The sequence below is a fragment of the Haliotis cracherodii genome, unplaced genomic scaffold, assembly GCF_022045235.1.
Source record: "Haliotis cracherodii isolate W230 unplaced genomic scaffold, xgHalCrac1.p SCAF_14, whole genome shotgun sequence".
NCBI lineage: Eukaryota > Metazoa > Mollusca > Gastropoda > Lepetellida > Haliotidae > Haliotis > Haliotis cracherodii.
The window spans coordinates 11,209,011-11,230,457 of NW_027266269.1; the positions used below are offsets into that span (position 1 = coordinate 11,209,011).

At 41.4% G+C, this 21,447-nt stretch overlaps 1 protein-coding gene across 1 annotated transcript in view; it reads left to right on the top strand.

Annotated features, from left to right (window-relative positions):
- LOC139460217 (titin-like) overlaps positions 1-16,666 on the top strand; it is a 109,313-nt gene extending 92,647 nt beyond the window's left edge. The window contains exon 14 of the mRNA XM_071241725.1: positions 625-16,666. Within this exon, the coding sequence (XP_071097826.1) occupies positions 625-14,642 (14,018 nt within the window). The 3' untranslated portion in view covers positions 14,643-16,666. The remainder of the gene's footprint in view (positions 1-624) is intronic.
- Positions 16,667-21,447: the final 4,781 nt, after the last annotated feature.

The window sequence follows — 21,447 nt, forward strand, 5'->3', positions numbered from 1 at the left end:
AATTCAAATAATGATTAATAATGAGTAACAAGAGTTTTATAACTAACATCCTGTTTGGGTGATAACACACCAGCTGCCGTTTCCCCTATTAAACACAATGAATGCCTGTCAGGGATTCATCCCATGAGTAAACAACTGAAGAGTTGTTACTGAGATGACATAAGTTGTGGATACGGGAGTCAAATGGATGAGCAGACAGAAAAAAGACAATGTATTACAGACTGGGCGTTAGCCAGATCATCACGATCATTGAAATTGCGTAGTGTGTCAAACTTCAGGAACCCATTATAACCACCAATAAAGGGAATCCAATTACTTGCTCATTTTTTTGTTCTGGGGGGACGATTTCATATGTCGTTTTATATTGTCTGTTTACACTATTCCCATTTTTCAGATATCATTTTGGTCAAGTATTTGTGATTGAGGATGCCCTAAAGTAGTAAAATATGCAAAGTTGCTTTGTTGACTTTACTTGCCCTTTAAGTGATATTTCATACATACAATGTAGCAGCATTACAGTCAGTGTAAAGACAACACATAAATTATGGAAGATGCTTAACCTCTTCACATACCACAAAATTCAATATATCTGTAGTTTAAATTCACATTCTGTTTTCTTCACAGGAGAGTCACTGAGATTAGACGACACAGAGGAGGAGGAGGGAGACGCGGAAGCTTTATTAAATCAGGATAGACAGAGGGAAAGGGAGAGAGAAGAGAGAAAGAAAAGGCGATCACGCGAGAGAGAAGATGCAGGGCCTGAAGAGGAACTAGCGCGTCACAGGGAGAAAAGAACACAGCTTGAGTCAGAGATGTATGACTTGCTGTCAGAAATCCTCACGTTGGTGTCTGATACATCAGAGAAGAAAGCAGTTGAGGATTCCTCTACTGATCAGTCACGACTGGAAAGTGAAGTGTCTGAAGGAGAAATGTGTGATGAGAAGAAGGTATCTGTTGTATCAGACACTGCAGCATCATCAAGTGAACTTCAAGAGGAAGAAGCAGCAGATCAGGATAACATGGATGAGCATCATTTGAATTTTGGTCAGAAGTTGGATGAAAAACAAGATAAGACCGAGCTAACATCATCCGATGTTTGCGAAACAACAAATGCTGAAATGGCTGCAGGTGCAGGAGACATGGATGTTCAGACAGAACAACTGGGGGAATCAACAGCTGGTGATATGAGTGTCAGTGACCAGGAACTTGGAGAGAATATGAACGACACGCTCCAGGAACTATCACTGTCTACAGAGACAGTTGAAAACACAAATATGAAAACCTCAGTAGAATATCAGGAGGATGCAGATATGGTTGAAGCTGCAGAAGATACAGCTGTTTTAGAAAAGAGACTTGAATCAGGATCACAGTCCGACTCGAACACTGAGTATGAGGATTATGCTGAAGATACTCCTACAAAAGTTGCTGCATCAGAGACAAAGTTAGCTATGGAAACATCAATTGGTGCAACCCATCAGCAAGTATCGGATTCCGACACTGAGTATGAAGAATATGCATCAGAAGAAGAGATGCTTGTTGATGACATAACAGCTGATGTAGGACAACCAGTGGTTGAGCAAGAACAGTCATGTGATGGCTATGAGGACAAACCAGGAAGTCCTTCGACAGTCCTTGATGACATGGAAGCAGCCACTAAGATGAAGACTGAAGAGCACATTGTGTGTGAAAGCGATTTTCCTGAACTACAATCTGGTATTGAACCCTCTGCTTCCTTGACATCAGATGATTCTGAATTATCTGCAGCTGAGGGTGCTATTACTGATCCAGAAAAACAGCAGTTTGTACGAACTGTTTCAAAAGAGCTTGATGAGGAGCTGAGACAAGCAACCGATGAGGAATGTTCTTCCACTAGATCAACGGAGAGCCTAGATTCGCTAAAGAAAGAGTCATTCATTCGGAAAATTCATCATGATATGGATGCAGAACTATCCCAGGCTCCTGGTGTTACGGAGTCTCAGTCAGTTGATGGACTTACGAAGCTGAAGGATGTCCTAGATGAAGTGGATGCAGAGCAGAGAAAGGAATTCATTGAATCCATTGTGAATGAAATGAATGTTGACATCACTGATGACGCAGAGAAAACCACAGAAGAACTTAAAGACACAGAATTATTTATAACACAGGATTCATCTGACCTACCCCATACTGAGCAAGAGCTATGTATAGCTGAGGGACACCCTTCTGAAATGGCAGTCACGGATACTGATTCTATACCTACTTTGGAAATGCAGGAATCACCGTCAGAACTAACACAAACTGATGAAATAAATGTCAGTGAAGATGCAAAAGAAACAGCCATTCCAAAAGAGGAGTCGGCAATCATAGGGACTGAGGAAGAACTTAAACGCACTCACAGCCAGGAACGAGAGATTTGTGGTGTTTCAACCGTAAGAAATCTTAGCTCACTTTCAGAAGATGTCAGCAGTGTTGAAGGTGATGTACCAGTTGCACTCGAGTCATCAGAAGTAGCAGATCCTTCCTTGGCACTGCTGTACCATCTGGAGACCTTCTACTTCATAGGTGACAAGGAGAAAGAAGAGAGACAGAAGTCAGAGATTAGCGGCAATCTGCCAGAACGAAGTCCTAGTGAAGAAAGAACTGGGGAAAAACAGTTAACCAGGCATATGTCGGTGATATCATATGAGGTTAAAGATACTGACGTAAAGGAATGTGAGGGAAGTGGAGACAAGAACATACCTTTTGAAAGACAGGTGTCTGAAACCTCCTTTGTCATAGTGTCACCAAGCGAGGTGGAATCTCCCAAAGAACAAGTACCTGAGACCAATGTTAGACAGTTTGGTAGACAGATTTCTGAGGTCTCGTTCCAAATGTCATCCCCAAGAGCAAGTGCTGAAAGAGACACTGCAGCAGAATCGAGGAAACTGCTTGAGCGACAAGTATCAGAAATATCTGTTGACATTGGCACTGACAGCAAACAGTTTGAACGACAGATCTCTGAACTTTCAATTGATCTTGATGAAGAAGGTAAACCAAGACAGGTCGAGAGACAGATTTCGGAAGTCTCCTTTGCAGTCCATCCCTTTGAAACAACAGCTTCCGATGAAGATGAAGAAGGCAATCAAAAGAAAAGATACACTAGTGCCTCATCATATATGATGGAGAACTACTTGAAGGACCAATCAGAGAGCGCCACAGTCCAGCAGACATCAACTGCAGAACATGGGTTCTTTCCTGATGCATTTGTTGTTGAAGTGCCATCAGCTGATGAGAGCAGCCTTAGCTTCACACATTCAGACCTGGATGACAGCGTGTTCGGAATGGACACAGAATCAGAAGCATCTAAGAGTCGACTTGATATAAGTCAGTTGACAGAGAGTGAACACGAAGACAATACAGGATTCCAGTTTACTCCAGGAATGTATGGCTATAAGGAACCTCCCAAAACCTACAAAAGTGAACTTGTCAAAGAAGTCAATATTGGACAGACAGTTATAGATCAAGCTGACGAGATACCCAATCCTACATCCCCAACATTGAAATCAGAAAGCTTGTCAGATTCACAAAAGGATGACTTGGACGTTTCAACAGAAACAGTTGCAGATGAAGATGATGATGAAGATGAATTCATTGATGCTGACAGTGCACAAGATGATGTTTTACTTGATGAGCAGATAGCTGATGAAACAAGAGAAATATCAATAGCAGAAGTGGGTGAAGGCCTTACAAGCATCACATCTGAAGATACAACTATGATGTATGAGGAGAAACCATACCAGTCAGCAGAAATCGCAGAGACTCTTGAAACTGGTGATGTGATGCTCCAAAGTGAAACAAATGACAAGGAAGCAGTGGCCGCAGTTGAACCTAAAGATGTGCCTTCCGCATGTGAAGACATTGCAACAAGTGAGTCTATTTCTGCTGAATGTCAAGGTGCAACTGCAATTGTATCAGAGGAAAGTGACAATGAATCAATGGTCATCTATGAATCAGAAGAAGAGATTACTGGTATTGGGGAAATCAAGTCATCGTCAGACATTGAAGAAGCTGTGAAATATGCAAAAATGTTTGATGTCCAACCAGATAGAGGTCTTGTTGAAGAACTTGGAGAAATAACTGGAGGTGATGCTTGTTTACAAGATGTCCCTTATGGTCAGACAGATGACCAGCTACCTAAGCAAGTTGAAGATGATAAAACTCTGCGACAGTCTCCAATCAGAAGTATCCATGAAGATGACGATGAATCTGATAAAGAGTTTGAAGAAGCTGCTTATGTCAAGGAAACAGATTCTGACTGGCTTCAGATGAGAACCTCAGACTTCCTGGTCACAGTGACTGACATTGAAAGACAAGAGAAGATTAATTTGTCAATATCTACATCAGATTTGTCTACCTCTACAGATGCTGATGCTCATCTCAGAGAAGTTGCTGATGATGCAGAAGAACTTGAAACAGGAGCCAAGTTCAGCAGCGGCGATTCAGAAGACGATTTGCTTGCAGACGATGTATGTGAAGATGTAATTAATGTCGACGCAAGTGAAGAAATCGTGAAATCTGATCAGGATACGTCTGAAGATAAAGAAGTAACAGAGAAAAGTGAAGATGTTAAGGAAGGGGTATCATCAGATGCAACCAAATCTGAACAGGATCAGATGGAAGAGATGATTCTTGCAGAGGGACAAATGATTGGAGATAGTGACAAAGAAATATGTGATGTTGATACTCAAGAGAACACGTCCTATAGATACATGTATGAAAAAGAATTTGAAGAATTACGAAGATTTGAATCATTTGATGACTTGGAACCAGTTACTAAAAGCAATGTTGAGAGTGTTCAGTCACAGTTACCAACTGATGACCAAAGACCCATTCAAGAAGAGGATTTGACTGAAATGGGAGACACTGTTGAATCTACAAAGCCCAAAATATGTGAGCTTTCAGAATCTGAAAATGACATGGATGAAAGCTATGAAAGTCTAATTGAGACATCAGGTGAATCTCTAGGAGAAAGTCAGCACAAACAACTTCAGCAGTTGACAGCACAAGAACAGCAAATCAAAACAGAGTCAATAAAAAAGCTATCACAAAAGGCATCTGTTGAGGTGGAAGATTCTGTTGAAGACGCAGAAAGCCCCGAAAGTCTACTTGAGACATCAGGAGAATCTTACTCAGAAGAGAGTCAGCACCGACAACTTGAACAAGATGTTAAACCAGAAGTTGTGTTGGAAACATCTACTGACACATCCATTTCTGAGACTGGTGTGTTTGAAGAATCTGTATCCATGACTGAACCGGAACATAGACAGCTAGTACAATCAGACACTGAAGGTATGGTCAGTGAGAGTTCACTGTCAGAACATTCACAAGTTGTCAAGTCTGAAAATAAACTCTTTAATGTTCCAACACTAGAAAACCTAGTGCAGATGACAATGTCATCATCAGGGGAATATAATGACCTGATAAGAGACCTTACCCTGTCAGAAACAGATACATTTGACGAACATGGTAACAATGTTACCATATCAAAGGAACCTAATTTTGAAGGCCTGGACAATCTTGCAGAGGACAAGGAAATTACATTTGGTGATCAGATCGAGGAAGACATTGAGACGAAAGCAGCTGAAGATCTTGTGCAAGCTGTCATTGCCAGTGCAGTTGTTAGTTTGCAGGAAGAAAACAGGGAGACAGATGTTTCTTATGGGCATGTTGAAACTGAAATTGATAGAAGAGAAGAGTTTGCAGATGAATTGTATCCAGGAAAGCGCCCCTCAGTCGAGAGGTCTGCCCCTAAGACAACAGTTGATGTGTCAGACGAGGATGGAATTCAAGACATCATAGAAATGAATACAGTTGTAGATGACAACACTCAAGATGAAAGCACTGCGAAGTCAGATGATGTCCACATTGTACAAAAAGAAGCTGCAGAAGAAGATGTACACTGGAGTCGCAGAGACAGTTCTGTATCTGAAGGGCCAAGTTTTGACCAGTTGAAAGACATCCTAGCCAAGGTTGTTCCAGCTGCACCAGAATACTATGACCAAGAACCAGCAGCCACTCATGTTAGTGGGGAGGAGAGCCAAGGAATCGAGGAGCAACAACTACTCATGGATGATCTGAAAACTGATCAACCTCAGTCCGATAACCAAACACCAAATGCTGCTGAAGTTGCTGAATCTGTTGATGCATATGACACCCAACTACCCAGTGAAGACAAAGTTGAATCCATACCTCAAACATCTGAAAGTAAAGAGAATATTGAAGGAGGATTTGAGACAAATGAACAGACATTGCGGTATATGTATGACAAAGAATTCAAAGAACTTCTTCAGTTTGAAGACAGTGAGGAAACATCCGCCCAGCCAATAGTATCAGTCGACCATTACAGTGACAGTGAACAGGAAGTCGCACCTACAGAAAAAGAACCATCCGTTCAACCCGAGACACAGGATGACCTATGTGAAAAAGAAAAGGAATCTGAAACCATTGAACAAACTGAGGCTTCAGATATGTATGTGCCAAATAATGATGATGAGCAACTGCAAGAACAAGCTATTGATCACATGGAAGAAGTAATTTCAACTCCTGACATTTATGAAGATACAGAGCAAGAGGAAAAGGATGTGCCCTATAAGGAATCCAAAGACCAACTTCAAAATACATCGGTGCCATTAATCACAGCGACTGATCTAAGAGAACAGCTTACAGCGATGTCTGAAGATGACATTGATGAGGAGGATGCTGATGAGGAAGAGTCGGAGAGATGTTGCATCAGTCAATCAGAAGAAGATATCCCACCTGCATGTGAAAATACTGAGGACAGTGCTGACAATAAATCTGAAAGCCCAGCATTGGAGGAGTATGAAGAATCAACTCAGAATTATGAAACCTCAGATTCTGTTATTGCAACAGAACCCGAAAGAACAGAGCACAGTACTCTGGATGAAGACAGTTCAATGTCAGCAGAAGTTAATGACTGGACTATTGATGAAACAGAGAAGCTTGCAGAGGAAATAGTTCAAAATGCTGTTCAGAGTGCATTGTCTAATTTGTGGACTGAAAAAGATTCATCATTTGTTGAACAAAGTTACCAGTTACCAGGAGATGACCATGAGATTGAAGATGACACTGCAAGTCGAGAGGTGCTTGAGGAGAATGAATATCCTGTTGAAGCAGTCACTACATATGCCAAGCAAGAGGTTTCTGAAAAGGGGGCTATTGAAATTGAACAGGTTCAGACATTGACAGCTCCAGATGCTGCAACTGAATCACAAGCTTGTGTAACAGAAGATGTTGATGACATGGAGAAAGTAGCTGAAGAAATTGTCCAAAGCGCACTTGAGAGAGCAAAGGCAGCTCTGACCCATCCTGACCAATTCACACAAGTCCATGAAGCAAGAACAGAGGATGTGATTTTGCAAGAACACGTTCATCACGATCAACTTGAAGGACACTCTGGTCATATGCTGTTACCATCAGCTGCAACATCAGAAGAAATCGAGGAAGGCCATGAGACAACAGAAGTTGTGACAGAGGGCGAAGAATGGTTTGATGGCAAATACTCTGCAGAAACATCTATGGTTGACCAGCACCAACAGTCAGTGGCTGTGGCTACTGATGAAGTGATTCAAGCTTCAGTTGACAGGATGGACAGTGAATGTGAGAGATATGAAGGAATGGAAACTGTGACAGAGGAGCTCAGTGGAAGCAGGAGCGAATACTGTACTGGGCATGAAGAAAGTCTGACTGAAGAAGCACTTGAAACAGAAACTAAAGTGACTGGTGGTGAAATTTCTAGAAAAGAAGAACAATTGAGCAGTTCAGACCCTGAGGTTTTTGAGGATGAACAAACATCCTCAGACCACAGACCACAACTTTCAAGGCAGGAATCCCTATTAATGAGAAGGATCCGAAGTATTGTATCAGATTCAGATGAGGAGGAGTTTGATGAGCCTGAACCGTCAACTGATCGTGCAGAGGAATTTATGCCATCTGAAGATTTGACTGCCAGTGCCTACAGACCTCAACAAGGCCATTATGCACCGTATAGTTTGGATGAGGATTATGAAGAAGGAAATCTTGAGTATGAAGAAGCCTCTGGACAGGATGGTTATGTTAGAGAAGAAAGAGAAAGAGAAGATATTTTCTGTGAAGAAACTGAAGATAGAGAAACAGATTCTCGTCAAGGATTCTCTGACACATCAGGAAGTGTTACTTCAGAATCGACTACTTTAGTACCAGATGACAGTGAAAGCCTTCAGAAAGCTGAGCAGTTAGATGTTATTCAAGAAAGAGTTTTAGATCCAGAGGACCATATTGCTGATGATGACATTGACAAAGATGAGGAGCAAGGTCCGGAAGATGATGTTACTCTCACAACTGATGACTCATCTGATCAGGTAACATTCACAGAAGCAGAAGAATCAGGTGAACTGTTTGAGACTGAAGGGAAATCTAACATAGGCTCAGACATTGCACTGATGACACAAGATGAAACAGCATCTGTTAAAGCCAATGAAAACATGCAAGACGATCAAGTCGAAGCTTTAGCTGATGTTGATATTCTGGAACCAATATGCAGTGATCAATCAAACCAAGACAATCAGTTTGACCTGACCCGAGGAACAGATGATGGTGCACCAGAGGGGGATGAAGAAAGATCTGTAAGGGAGGGTTCAATAGACCATTTGGAAAGATTCCTCTATGCCGTTGAAGATCGGGAAACTGAACTTGTACAACCACCAGAAAATATTGTACCTGCAGTTGATGTAGATGAATCTTCTTCCAAACAAGTGATAAACATGACAGATGAACTTGTTAAAATGACGGATGATGTAACCGGGGAGAGCTGTGGTAGACATCACTTTGTCCTAAACCCAGAGGCAGATGAATTTATCCCTCAGTCAGATGAATGGAAACTACAACTGTTAAAGGACACAATGTCAGGTTCTGTGGTTAGAGAATCAAGACTGGAAACCGACTACAGAAGTCAGCCGATGGAATCCGCTGATGATGAGTTAACGTTAGACCAGTTAACAGAGAAGATTGCGTCTTTCTGTTTTGATGAACAAGCTGAATATGACGAATCTTCAAGTCGGCTTGTGCAGCCATTGCCGGTTGCAGGAGAAGAAGATACATTGACATCACTTGACAAAGAAGCGATTCTTGAAGAGACAGTACTTGCTGATGAAAAGAAAATTCTTGAAGGAGAGACAGTGTTGGAGACAGAACAGAGAACACTTGATAAGGAAGAGACATCATTTGATAAGGAGAATGTACTTGAAGAAGAGACACCTCTTGAAAAGGGAGTGACTGTGCTTGATGAAGAAGAGGCAATTCTTGGCAAAGAAGAGATGGCACTTGAAGATATCCTACTTGGAGGAGAGACAGGACTTGATATGAAAGCTTCATTACTTGACAAAAAAGAGATGACAATTGATGAAATGACCTTACTTGGAGGAGAGGCAGTACTTGATGAAGAGACAGCACTTGAAGAAGAGACAGATATTGATAAAGAAGAGACAGTGCTTGAGGAAGAAGAGACAGTACAGGACAAAGAAGATACAGTTCTTTATGAAGAAGAGACAGCACCTGAGGAACAAGCGAAAGAACTTCAAGAAGAAGAGACAGTGCTTGGTAAAGAAGAGACTGTTATTGCTAAACAAGAGACAACACTTGAAACAACAGAGACAACACTTGAAACAAAAGAGACAACACTTGAGGAAGAAGACACAGTACTTGCTAATGAAGACACAGTTCTTGAGGAAGAAGAGACAGCACCTGAGGAACAAAAGTTAGAACTTCCTGAAGAAGAGATAAAACTTGAAGAAGATACAGTACTTGCTAAAGAAGAGGCAGCACCTGAAGAAGAGACAATGCTTGATGAAGAAGAGACAGCCCCTGATGAAGAAGAGGCAGAACATGATATGGAAGAGACAGTGCATGACGAAGAAGATACATCACTTGAAGAAGAAGAGACAGCACTTGAAGAAGAGACAGTGCTTGATGAAGAAGAGTCTGCACATGATGATAAAGAGACAGCACTTGAGGAAGAAGAGAGAGCACTTGATAAAGAAGAGATAGTACATGATGAAGAGGCGGCTTTTGAGGAAGAAGAGACAGACTTTGAGGAAGAAGAGACAGCACTTGATAAAGAAGAGACAGCACTTGATAAGGAAGAGACAGTACATGATGAAGAGGCAGCTTTTGAGGAAGAAGAGACAGTACTTGCTGAAGAAGAAACTGTTATTGCTAAAGAAGAGACAACACTTGAGAAAGAAAAGACAGCTCTTGTTGAAAAAACAATTCTTGACGAGGAAGAGATAAAACTTGATAAGGAAGAGACTGACCCTGATGAAGAAGAGACCCTACTTGACAAGGGTGATATAGCACTTGATGAAGATGAGACTGCACTTGACAAAGTGACTGTTCTTGAAGGGGAGACAGTACTTGAAAGAGAGACGATACTTGACAAAGAAGAGATAGCATTTGATGAAAAAGACACAACACTTGACAGAGAGGAGACAACCAAAAATGAACCAATTGAACAAGTGGCGACAGCTGAAGAAATGACACTTGACAAAGAAGAGACACCAATAGAGGCAGCACCTTTTCAAGAAGAAACATCCACCATGGAAGCACTTGATGGAGAACAGATACTCAGAGAGCCACTGCTTGATGAGGAAGTAACACCCAGACATGATGCAGTTGACAAAGATGAGATGTTGACAGTGGAAACACTTGATAAAGAACAGACACCAGTGGAGGTTGTACTTGATGAAGAAGGAACACCCATACAGACAGCACTTGAAAATGATGACAAGCCCACAGAAGAAGCAAATTCTCAAGACGTGTATCCCGAAAGGTTATTATCTGGTGCGGGAGAATCATCTAGAGTGGTATCACTTGTTGATGAAGAAGAAATGGAAAAGAAGGAATCACTTGACACAGAAGAGACATCCAGAGAAATTCCCCTTGATGAGGAGGAAACACTCCGAGAGGACGAATTTGAGGAAGAAGAGATACCCAGAGTGGAATCACTTGATGACAAAGTAAACCCCAGAGAGGTACTACTTCATGAAGCAGAATCACCAAGAAAGGAAGCACTTCATGAAGAACAGTCACCCAGAGAGGCATCACAAGATGAGGGAGAAACATCAAGAGAGGAAGCTATTGACAACAGAGAGAGCCCATCAACAGAGGATGAAACAAATACAGATAAGGAACACGCATCAATAGACGAAGCAATGTTCAATGAAGAGTCAACCAGAGAGTTTGCACATGCTTCTGAAGAGCCAGCTAGAGATATCAAGCCTGATACAAATGAGGACAAATCAGATTTGGCTGATGCAGAAACTACAGATATTGGTTCCGACATTGGTCAGTCAGAAAGCCAGTTAGAGACACAACCTAAAATTGCTAAACAAGAGCCTGAATTATTAGAACACTTTGAAGAATTTGCAGAAAGCTACATTGCAATGTCATCAAGCATATGCACAGATGATGGATCAAAAGCAGAAGAGGAATCATCAGAACTGGAATCATGTGATCCACAAGCCGAAGAAAGTGGGGAGGCCAGTGAACAGGAAACGTGTGAAGTTGTTGACAACAAACTGTTGATTACAAATGATGCTGAACCGATCATTTCCGATAATGTGGAAACCGATGATACTTCAACTCTAACTGACACTCTTGAGAAAAGTGAAACAGATGCAACTCAGACTGAGGGTGCTTCTACAGATAAGGAAGTCTCAGAGACAGAATTTACAGAAGCAGATGACGACAGACATGATGACAATAGTCTCATAGATTCTATGGAGCCAGTGGATATCAAAGAAATAATGACGGATTTGGAAATCCTTAGACCATCAGATTCTGATTTAGAGAAACTTGTAAAAGAAGTAATGCGAGAGGATGCTATTAACATTTGCCCTGACTATCTTCCTGTGGAAGGGGTGGTAGCTAAATCAATGTATGAGTCTTTAACCTCACAAGAAATCAGCCCGGACAGGGAGAGTGATTCTTCTAATGCTCTCTCATTTGATATTGACACAACTACTCTTGTTCCTTCATCAGCAGAAGAAGACAAGTTCCTGATGTCAAGCAAGGAAGACACATCTACGTCACTCTATCTATCAACTCAGGAAACATTGGATGTTGAAAATGCAAAAGTTGATGCTTCTGCCATGGTATTTGAAAAGGTGCAAGAAGCCAAGGTCAAGCGTATGGAATCTCAAGAAATTTATGAATTTGATGAAGTTTCTACTGTGGCTGTTTGTGGCGATGGACAGGCTGCATTAGAGTCATTGAAAGATGAAACCAAGTCCCTGTCTGAAGTTTCTTATGAATATGACAATGAGACGGGCAGTGAACAGACTGGAGAAATCCGGCATGAATCACAATGTACTGAGGAAGTGCAGTCAAATCTGACTGATGCTGATAAAGTGATGGATGATCTGTCAGTTGAAAGTGATAATAGCCCATCTGCCCCAAACAGCCTCCAAGGGTTTTCAGAAACACCATCATCAGAAGGACTGCCAGAAGACCTAAAAGCCACATTGGAGTTGTTGGAAACTCCGCCAGAGAACACTGGTCTACCCGATGCATACTCAGACCAAAGTGCCAAATCCTTGAACGAGGCATCTGTGGAAGTTGGGCAACATCATGACGTCGTTGGGGATATGATTGAGAGGGATGATGAGGAAGAACACTTTTACAGACCTGAAGAGGTTGAACTGAAGATGGATAGTCTTGGAATCCTGACACCACCTGAATCTGCGCATACTGAATCCGGCTCTGATTCACTTGATGCTGAGTATGAAATGGTACAAGTCGATGACACAGATGATGATGTAAAAGCTGATAATCATTTTGATGCAGAAGATGACTGGGTAATCGCGGATGCTGAAAAGAAGAAGCTGGAAAAACTTGAGCCTAAACTTGAGGAGAGCATTGATATCGTTCCTGCAGAGGCTGAAGCCAAACATCAAGAAGCTCCTGGTGATGTTACTGATGAGAGCAGGAGACCCAGAATCCCATCACTTTACCAACGAACAATGTCAGCTGTTCTGTCTGGGGCTGCTGAAGAAACGGATTGGCAGCTGGATATGGCATCTTTTGTTGCTGATGAAGATGATGATCTCTTTGCTGAAGGCAGTGCTGGTGAAAGTACTGAGTCCGGTTCAAAGGAAAAAAGACCTCGTATTCCTTCACTTTACAACAGACAAATGTCTGCAGCTTTGTCAGGTGTAGCTGAAATTCCTGAATGGCAATCTGAAATTGTTTGTGAAATGATCAGAGGCCAAGACAATGCACCTGATGACGATGTAACGCTTGTTGATGATGACAAGACCATTAAAACTGATGATGAATCAGCTTCTTCTGCTGCTATTTCGGTGAGAAATCCTTTTGGTGCTCTTGCCAGTGATACTACGGACACAACTTCAGAAAGTGATTCAATTGCAGGAAAAATCTACACGTACAAAGCACTCCAAGACAGAGCAGAGCGTGAAAGGGATGTGTTGCAGAGACAATCAGAACCTACAGTGGACAGTGAAGCGTTGTCCAAAGGAGATGGTGAAGAGAAAATGCAAGAAACAAAGAAGAAACAGAAGAAGAAAGTTAAGAAATCATCACCAGTACAGTATGATGAGTCGGAACAAACATGGACAACCAAAACAGATACAAATGAACAAGAAGCTACAGAAACTCACCAACCACCGGAAACATCTGACTCAACTAAAGAAGCCAAGAAAAAGAAAAAGAAGAACAAGAAAAAGCCTGTGGAAGAGATCCCACAAGAGACTCCTCAAAACAACACAGATGAGAAACCTGCCATTATAATCCCATTACTTCTCTCAGCTCCTGATGTAGAAACAGCAGATGAACAGGGAAAGAAGAAGAAGAAAAAGAAGAAGAAGAGATCTTCTTCAACTCACTCATCGCGATCAGAGCCTGTTGTTGAGGATATTACGGATATTACAGAAGATCCATTCCTTGTCTCTGGGGACTGGAGTCAGATGGCTGTCATGACAGAGATGTCCACGCAGGCTACACCTGTTTCCAGTCCTTCCTGGGCAATGGCAAGTGTTCTGGACACATCAATACAGGATACAGTACTCATAGGCAATGGAAGACAGTCTCGAACAAGACCAGACAGTCTGATTCAACAACCCTTGGTTCAGGCAAGTGCTGCTGTAAATGTGCCAATCATTGAAGTGCATCCAGCTGAAGAGACGTCACCAAAGCCCAAAAAGACCAAGCGTAGATCTAAATCTGCAGCTTCACCATCCCGGAAACCAACAACAGGTTCAGCACGAGATGCTACATCCCCAGCCAAATCTCTCCTTTCACCAACTAGTGCAAGTGAGACAGACACAACCAGCAATAGCCAGCAGAAGAAAAAGAAAAGGAGGAACAGATCAAGATCTACATCGACTCAACCCAGGTCCCTTTCTGCCCAGCCACGTGAACGTTCTGTTACACCATCGTTGTTCACTGATGATGAATCTGATGATGAAAATGGGGCTCGTGGGAGATCAGCAACGAGGAAATCTCTGAAGAAAGCCTCCAGCATGCCTCCCAGTCTTGCGAATATCAGTGGATCAAGAAGGAGAAGAAGCAGAAGGAAGAACATTGTGGTTGTGCATCAGCCAAAGAACTTCTAAGCCTGGTGACTTGTAATAAGATCAAATTGATGACTGTAATAATATTTTGAAACACTGTGGGAATTGTGATTTTTATAATGGTGATTTATGCTGAATTTGTAGTGAATTTTCACTACATTATCTGACTTCCAATGACAACTGTGACTCACACTGACAGTTTCCAGATTGATGTCATTGGAGACTGTCAAACCAGATTGACTTATTGCCATTTTGCTATAAAAAACAGTATTTATGACATCATTCACTATTGTTTCTTATCGTACTGAAAAGAAGTATATTTTGCATTCAATGCTGCTTCGACTTTTGGGGAACTCAGTATCCTAGTCACGAACATTTCATCTACAGGTGCACCTTGTGTCTGTGTAAATTATCAGTTGGATAAGGAACGAAGCATGGTGACGTGTGAATGCTGACTCAAAGTGATTGTTTGGACGTCAAGTTAGGTTGGGACTAAATGTTTCAGAAGTATTGCTCAAATCTCTTTGGCATCATATAGTACTGTTATTGTCACTGAATTCTACACTTTGAAGGCACACGAACAGCTGCTGTTTGTGAATGACCATTTTAACTTTGTGTCTGCTTGTTACCTTAGGCAGTGGTCAGTCTCTGACCATTGGACACGATATGGCCGTAGAGGTGTTCTGCCTGCTGTTTGGTTTCAAGATAACCTAAGCAGCCTGTGATGTGTCTGTGTCATTGGGTTATATTTCAACATACTCAGCATTGTGCCTTTAAAGAATAGATCTTTAGTTGTGTAACCATACGTGTTTAGAGAGGATGTAGATGAGGTAGATGTACCTGTATGTTTGTCAACAAGAGGTTATTCATGTTATCCGTAACTTGACGTCCAAATAACAGTATTCAACTTGCATTTATGATGTTAATATTTCAGGATTTGACATGTGAAAGACAAAGGACAGGGAATTGATTTGATCACAATGAAAAACCCGATGATGACTGACTTGAAGGCAATTAAATGATTTTGGTGGAAAAATTGCTGACTTGCAAATCGAATGATATAATGTCATTCGTTGGTTGATGGACATAATATAACAAACCTGTGACTGTCACTTGATTCATTGCTTTGCTTTTGTGAAGACTTTATCACACCAATGTAACTGACATATTCACTTGTTGAGGGTTCAGATTCACATATCAAATGGCTTGTCAAATCTTCTTCATATTTGTATGCACAGGAAATGTCAATAGTGTCTATTGTAAACTAAGAAAGTATAGTTGTGTATATGGCTGTACATTTTGAAGGAGATATTTGTATGCTGTGGGAAATATTTCAGAGTATGCTTTTTATATTTTTTATACTTGTTATTTATGTTGATATTGTGGTGCGTTGACATTTCCTGCGAAATACACATTTGTTGAAGACAGTCATATTGTAATGTAGGTTCTTAATGGCATAAATGCATACTTAATTAAAATGTAAATATGTCAACATGTCTGTACCTAGACTTGGTACCATTCCTTTTTGAGAAATTAATTAAATGCATTTGTGTTATTCAGAACTGAAGTTCACGGTTGTAAAATGTCAACTTCTGATTGACTCACTGATATGGAACTCTGGAAATCGACATGTGTTTTACCTGTGATTGACATGTGTATTACCTGGTTACCACGGTGATGGGTATGTGCCCACCAAGGAAGCAAACACTTTCTTATTCAAAGCATAAAAATGTCACTCTCCATAAAACTTGTGTGGAAATTACCGACTGAAACTCTCGTCTGTGATGACAATCCTTAATTATGTCAAGCATTTAGTCGGTTTATGATTTAGTTGGTATAGAGCCAAAGACACTGAGTATTCAATTGATATAGATGTCGGACAGGAATATCTACCATCACCCCTCTGTAATGTCAGTGGACCCTTCCGAGACATTGAAGGGTTTAACCATTTCGTTATTTAGGGGTGATAGAGTATTACTACAAAGTGTGTGATTCCATATTAATTTCCAGTTGTGTTATATTACAGTGAATATGTTCGACTATACATTGTGATATTTCTGCAAGAATGTATAGTGAATAAAAATGTAAACATTTTACTACATTGTTTATTTTGTATTTTTGAATGATAAAAAGAATGGATTTTTGTCTTACCTCCAGTTGCCAACATCGTCTGTCAGCCCTGGTTGAATGTCACATTGGCCGCTGGTGTCAGCTTTGTCGCAACTTGGGACACTAAGCTGTATTTCAGTATTATATACGACAACCTATAAAAAAAATCGATTTTTGATCAGACAATCCAGTGACTGATATTATGAGCAACGTCCAACACTCTGATGGAACAATGAGGCATGCCTCAGAGGTTTTTCACTTTTATCAACGGATGTTGATATATTTGATATCAAAAGACACAAGCATGAGATTCTCTGTATACATATCACAGTTGTTTATTTCATAAAAGGGGCGGTCAGGTAGCCTAGTGGTTAAAGCGTTCGCTCGTCATGCCGAAGACCCGGGTTCGATTCCCAACATGGGTACAATGTGTGAAGCCCATTTCTGGTGTCCCCCACCGTGATATTGCTGGAATATTGCTAAAAGCGGTGTAAAACCATACCCACTCACTCACTCATTTCATAGTTCAAGAACCCATGTTTGTGTTAAGAGGTGACTAACGTGATCGAGTGGTCAGGTCTCCTCCCACTTATGCTGGTTTTATGGTGCTAGGCCACTGAGATACCAGGCCGCAGTTTAACATGGATCCCCACGCGGACACAGTATACTGAAACGTTACATAATTATCGCCACTACAAATTGCCATGATATAAACAAAATATACACAAAATATACATATAACGTACCACTGTGGCAATGACCTGTCAACTATGTGTATGATGTCAGAGCACAGGGATCATAAGATCAATTACCATATTCCAGCGAGTGAGTGAGTTGGGTTTTAACGACGCTTTTAACAGTATTCCAGTTATATCACGGCGTGTCAGCTTAATGTGGGAGGAAAGCGGTGATGGTTCGCCCCAATTATGTTTCTAGGTTTATCAGCACCATACCCGTGCTCGTGGGTTTCACCGAAATGGTAAACGTCTGAAACCTGCATCACTTCGGGGTTTCCCTGACATTAAGCTGACACACCGTGATATAACTGGAATACTGTAAAAAGCGGCGTTAAACCCAACTCACTCACTCACTCACTCATTGCCACGGGAAAGTTAGCCGAGCAGACGACGCACCAAGGGACGTAACTCTAAATCCTTACCAACCTTGCTGACTGTGATAGCCCATTCAAAATGCATTGGCATGCCATATCAGACCGACAGTGGGTTTAATACGGGTCTGGCTATAACCCCCCCTGTGATATGACGGTCTCCACGTAGGCTCTATCGCACATGGAAATTGCCTCATATCATTGATGGGTTTGAAAAGGAATGAACATATAGAAAGTTTGAAAAAAAGTTGCTAGCGAATCACTGTGTTTTCACTGGAGTCTGCATCCAGTATTATTTGAATTCGAATTTGGCTCAGATCAGCAGACCTCATCCACAATAAGTTTGTTCCACAGTTCCTGATACTCTTAGAGAAACAAGGAAGTGAGCACAAGAGGTTTTAAACGCCTCTAAAATGTTTCGTCGATGTTTATCCAAAGAGAAAAACGTCTCAGGTCTTATCAGCAGTGCACGTCCTTAATTGAGGTTTATGAAACGACTCTAATATATGATTTCCGAGTGGCCATCACAACAGTAAAAGTGTCTGCAATAAGTCACTTATTAATTAATCTTGACCAACAACGTTGTCCACCCGTCAGTGTCGGATACAAAACATATAATTTGACAATTTATTAATTCATGAATGCATCACTGACGGAATTTACACTACAGTAAAAACTACGGTTATAACGAACTCAAGGGGACCGCTGATTTTAGTTCGTTATTACCGTAGTTCGCTATAAGCATATATACAGCATATGTACAGCAAATGGACGAGACCAAAAACAGTTCATTATCTCGGTCAGTTGGCTATAAGCGTGTTCATTATAAACGTAGCCTACTGGAAAATGACTGGCATTTATTTGGGCTTTCGGTGATCCATTCCTATAACTCTCAACGCTATATTGCCTTTTTATGTCCGATGAAATGTGTTTGGGCGGATAATTGAGACTGGTTATTTTCATGCGACAGAAATATTGTTAAAGGTGGCGTTAAACACTTTTGGTTAGTCAAAATAGTCTTAACAGCAGCCAGGAAGGCGAGGAAGATCTATTGAGTTAAGACGATCAGTCTGATGTCAACACGCTAGTATTACAGTTATATCGTGGCGTGTCAGCTTAATGTGTGAGGAAAGCCCGAAGTGTTGAAGGTCTCAGACGTTTACCACTTCGGTGAAACTCACGACCACGGTTGTGATGCTGACAAACATAGAAACATAATCGGGGCGAAACGGGATTCGAACCCACAATCATAGGTTACTGGCGTGCCCAAGGGACGCAACTCTGCACAGCGAATCGCGGCGCCTTAGACGATTGGGTCACCCGTGCCTCCCAACACAGAAAGACGACCGAACACAAACAGGTGTAAAACGCTATCCTGACATTTCTAATAAAATTAATGTTTATCAATAAAAAAAATAATTCACGAGACAGTTATTCTTGTATAAAAGGACCTATGCTTGGCATTGTCAAAAACATTGTTAATTGTGTTGTCTTTATGCCAGACAATTAGCAAATTTTATTAATATACAAATAAATGTTATGTGTTAAAATTGTATTGTCTAGTGATAGTGGGTTCAGTTAAGACTGCCGTGTAAACAGTTAAAATAATACGTACTTCACTCAACAATATAGGGATATTAGTGGCCGACATTTAGCTTTCTCCATGCACAGTGACTCTACTCGACTTGTCCAAAAAACATCTATCATGAATTATGGACAACCATGTATTAGAGAGACACACACGCAGAATGAACTAGATAAAAAAATAACAACAAACAAATGAACTAAAACTGACAATATCACACTAAAAATACCCGTCACATTATAATTTCTCTCAAAATGTACACCCAATTCACACTCATCTTGACTTGGGTACAATGTGTGACCATTTCTGGTGTCCCCCACCGTGATGTTGCTGGAATATATTGCTTAAAGCGGCGTAAAACCATACTCACTTACTCACTCCCTCTTATCTAACCTGAAACAGATTTTTTGTCACACAACAACTTATCCCAGATTTAGACAGAAATCGACAAATAATCGTCGGTGGTGGATCCAGAGGCGGGATTCAGGGGGTTAAACCACCCCCATCCCCATCTCCATCCCCTAATTCATCTCAGTAAAATCCTTCATCCCCACCGAGGGTCGTTTGAGAAAAACTGGATCCGCCTCTGAGTTAGTGAGTGAGCATCACTTCGGGCGCAGGTATGGTGCTGGCACTGAATATCATGATCCCGAATCGCCCCGATTATGTTTCTAGGTTTGTCAGCACCATACCCGTGCTCGTGGGTTTCACCGAAGTGGTAAACGTTGGAGACCTGCATCACTTCGGGCTTTCCTCCTACATTAAGCTTACACGCCGTGATATAACTGGAATACAGTTCAAAGCGGCGTTGAACCCAACTCACTCACTCACTCCTCCTGATGGCCACTGGTACAACTAACAGCATGAAGTGCCAGTGTTTCTGTTTCGCTACTTTTTCTCTTTTTCTTTCTTTCCCTGGCGCTATCAAGCATTGCCTTCTAGAAACGATGGGAAAGGTAAATAAAATCACATCTATAGAAATGCATGTACGATGGCTGGTCAGAACGTAACGAGCCTAACAAACAAAACCAACATTTGTGAAAGCGTTTGTAATTTTATTTTTCAACATAGTCGCCCTGCTTTTCAATACACTTCTCATATCGAGAGTGAAGATTTTCAATCCAAGTCATGATCAGGAAGACGTTTTCTGAAGCTACCCTAAAAACCCATTCACAGCTTTGACGTCATCGTTGTCGTCATAGCGCTTTCCACGAAGGTGTTCTTTCAGTTTAGGAAACAGGTGGAAATCACTGACTAACTGACTGGGTGAGAGCTCACCTGACGGAATCAAAAATAATAAAAGTTAAATGTCAACAAAACTGGTTTTAAAAAAGCTGGTTAAATCCAGTAGAACCAGCACTAATTCCGATAGCTTTTTCAACCACCTTTAATCTTACATTTTTTATTGTTTTTAATAGTCGTTCTTCATTTGTGCAATTTCATAAAAATGTCTCACATGCATTAACAACATGTTCTTCAGCTAACTCAGAGCTATTGACTCTAGTTGGCGTAAAGGGGCGGTCGGGTAGCCTAGTGGTTAAAGCGTTCGCTCGTCACGCTGAAGACCCGGGTTGGATTCCCGACATGGGTACAATGTGTGAAGCCCATTTCTGGTGTCCCACGCCGTGATATTGCTGGAATATTTCTAAAAGCTACGTAAAACCTCACTCACTCACTCACTCACTCACTCACTCACTCACTCACTCACTCACTCACTCACTCACTCACTCACGCACGCACGCACGCACGCACGCACGCACGCACGCACGCACGCACGCACTCACTCACTCACTCACTCACTCACTCACTCATCATTCGTGACCAACTCGTGTTATTCCGGGACAAGCCGAATAGCAACTCGTGCCCCTCTCATGGCCATTTTTTGCGACCGGGTTCCGTCTTTGCGCAAACGGGCATACCTAAAACAATTGTCATCTCGTTGCGTAATGGTTCACATATTTTCCTCATATTATATATATATATATTTCAGACTCGCTGACTTGATTGATGCATGTCATCGTATCCCAATTGGTTGGATCGATGCT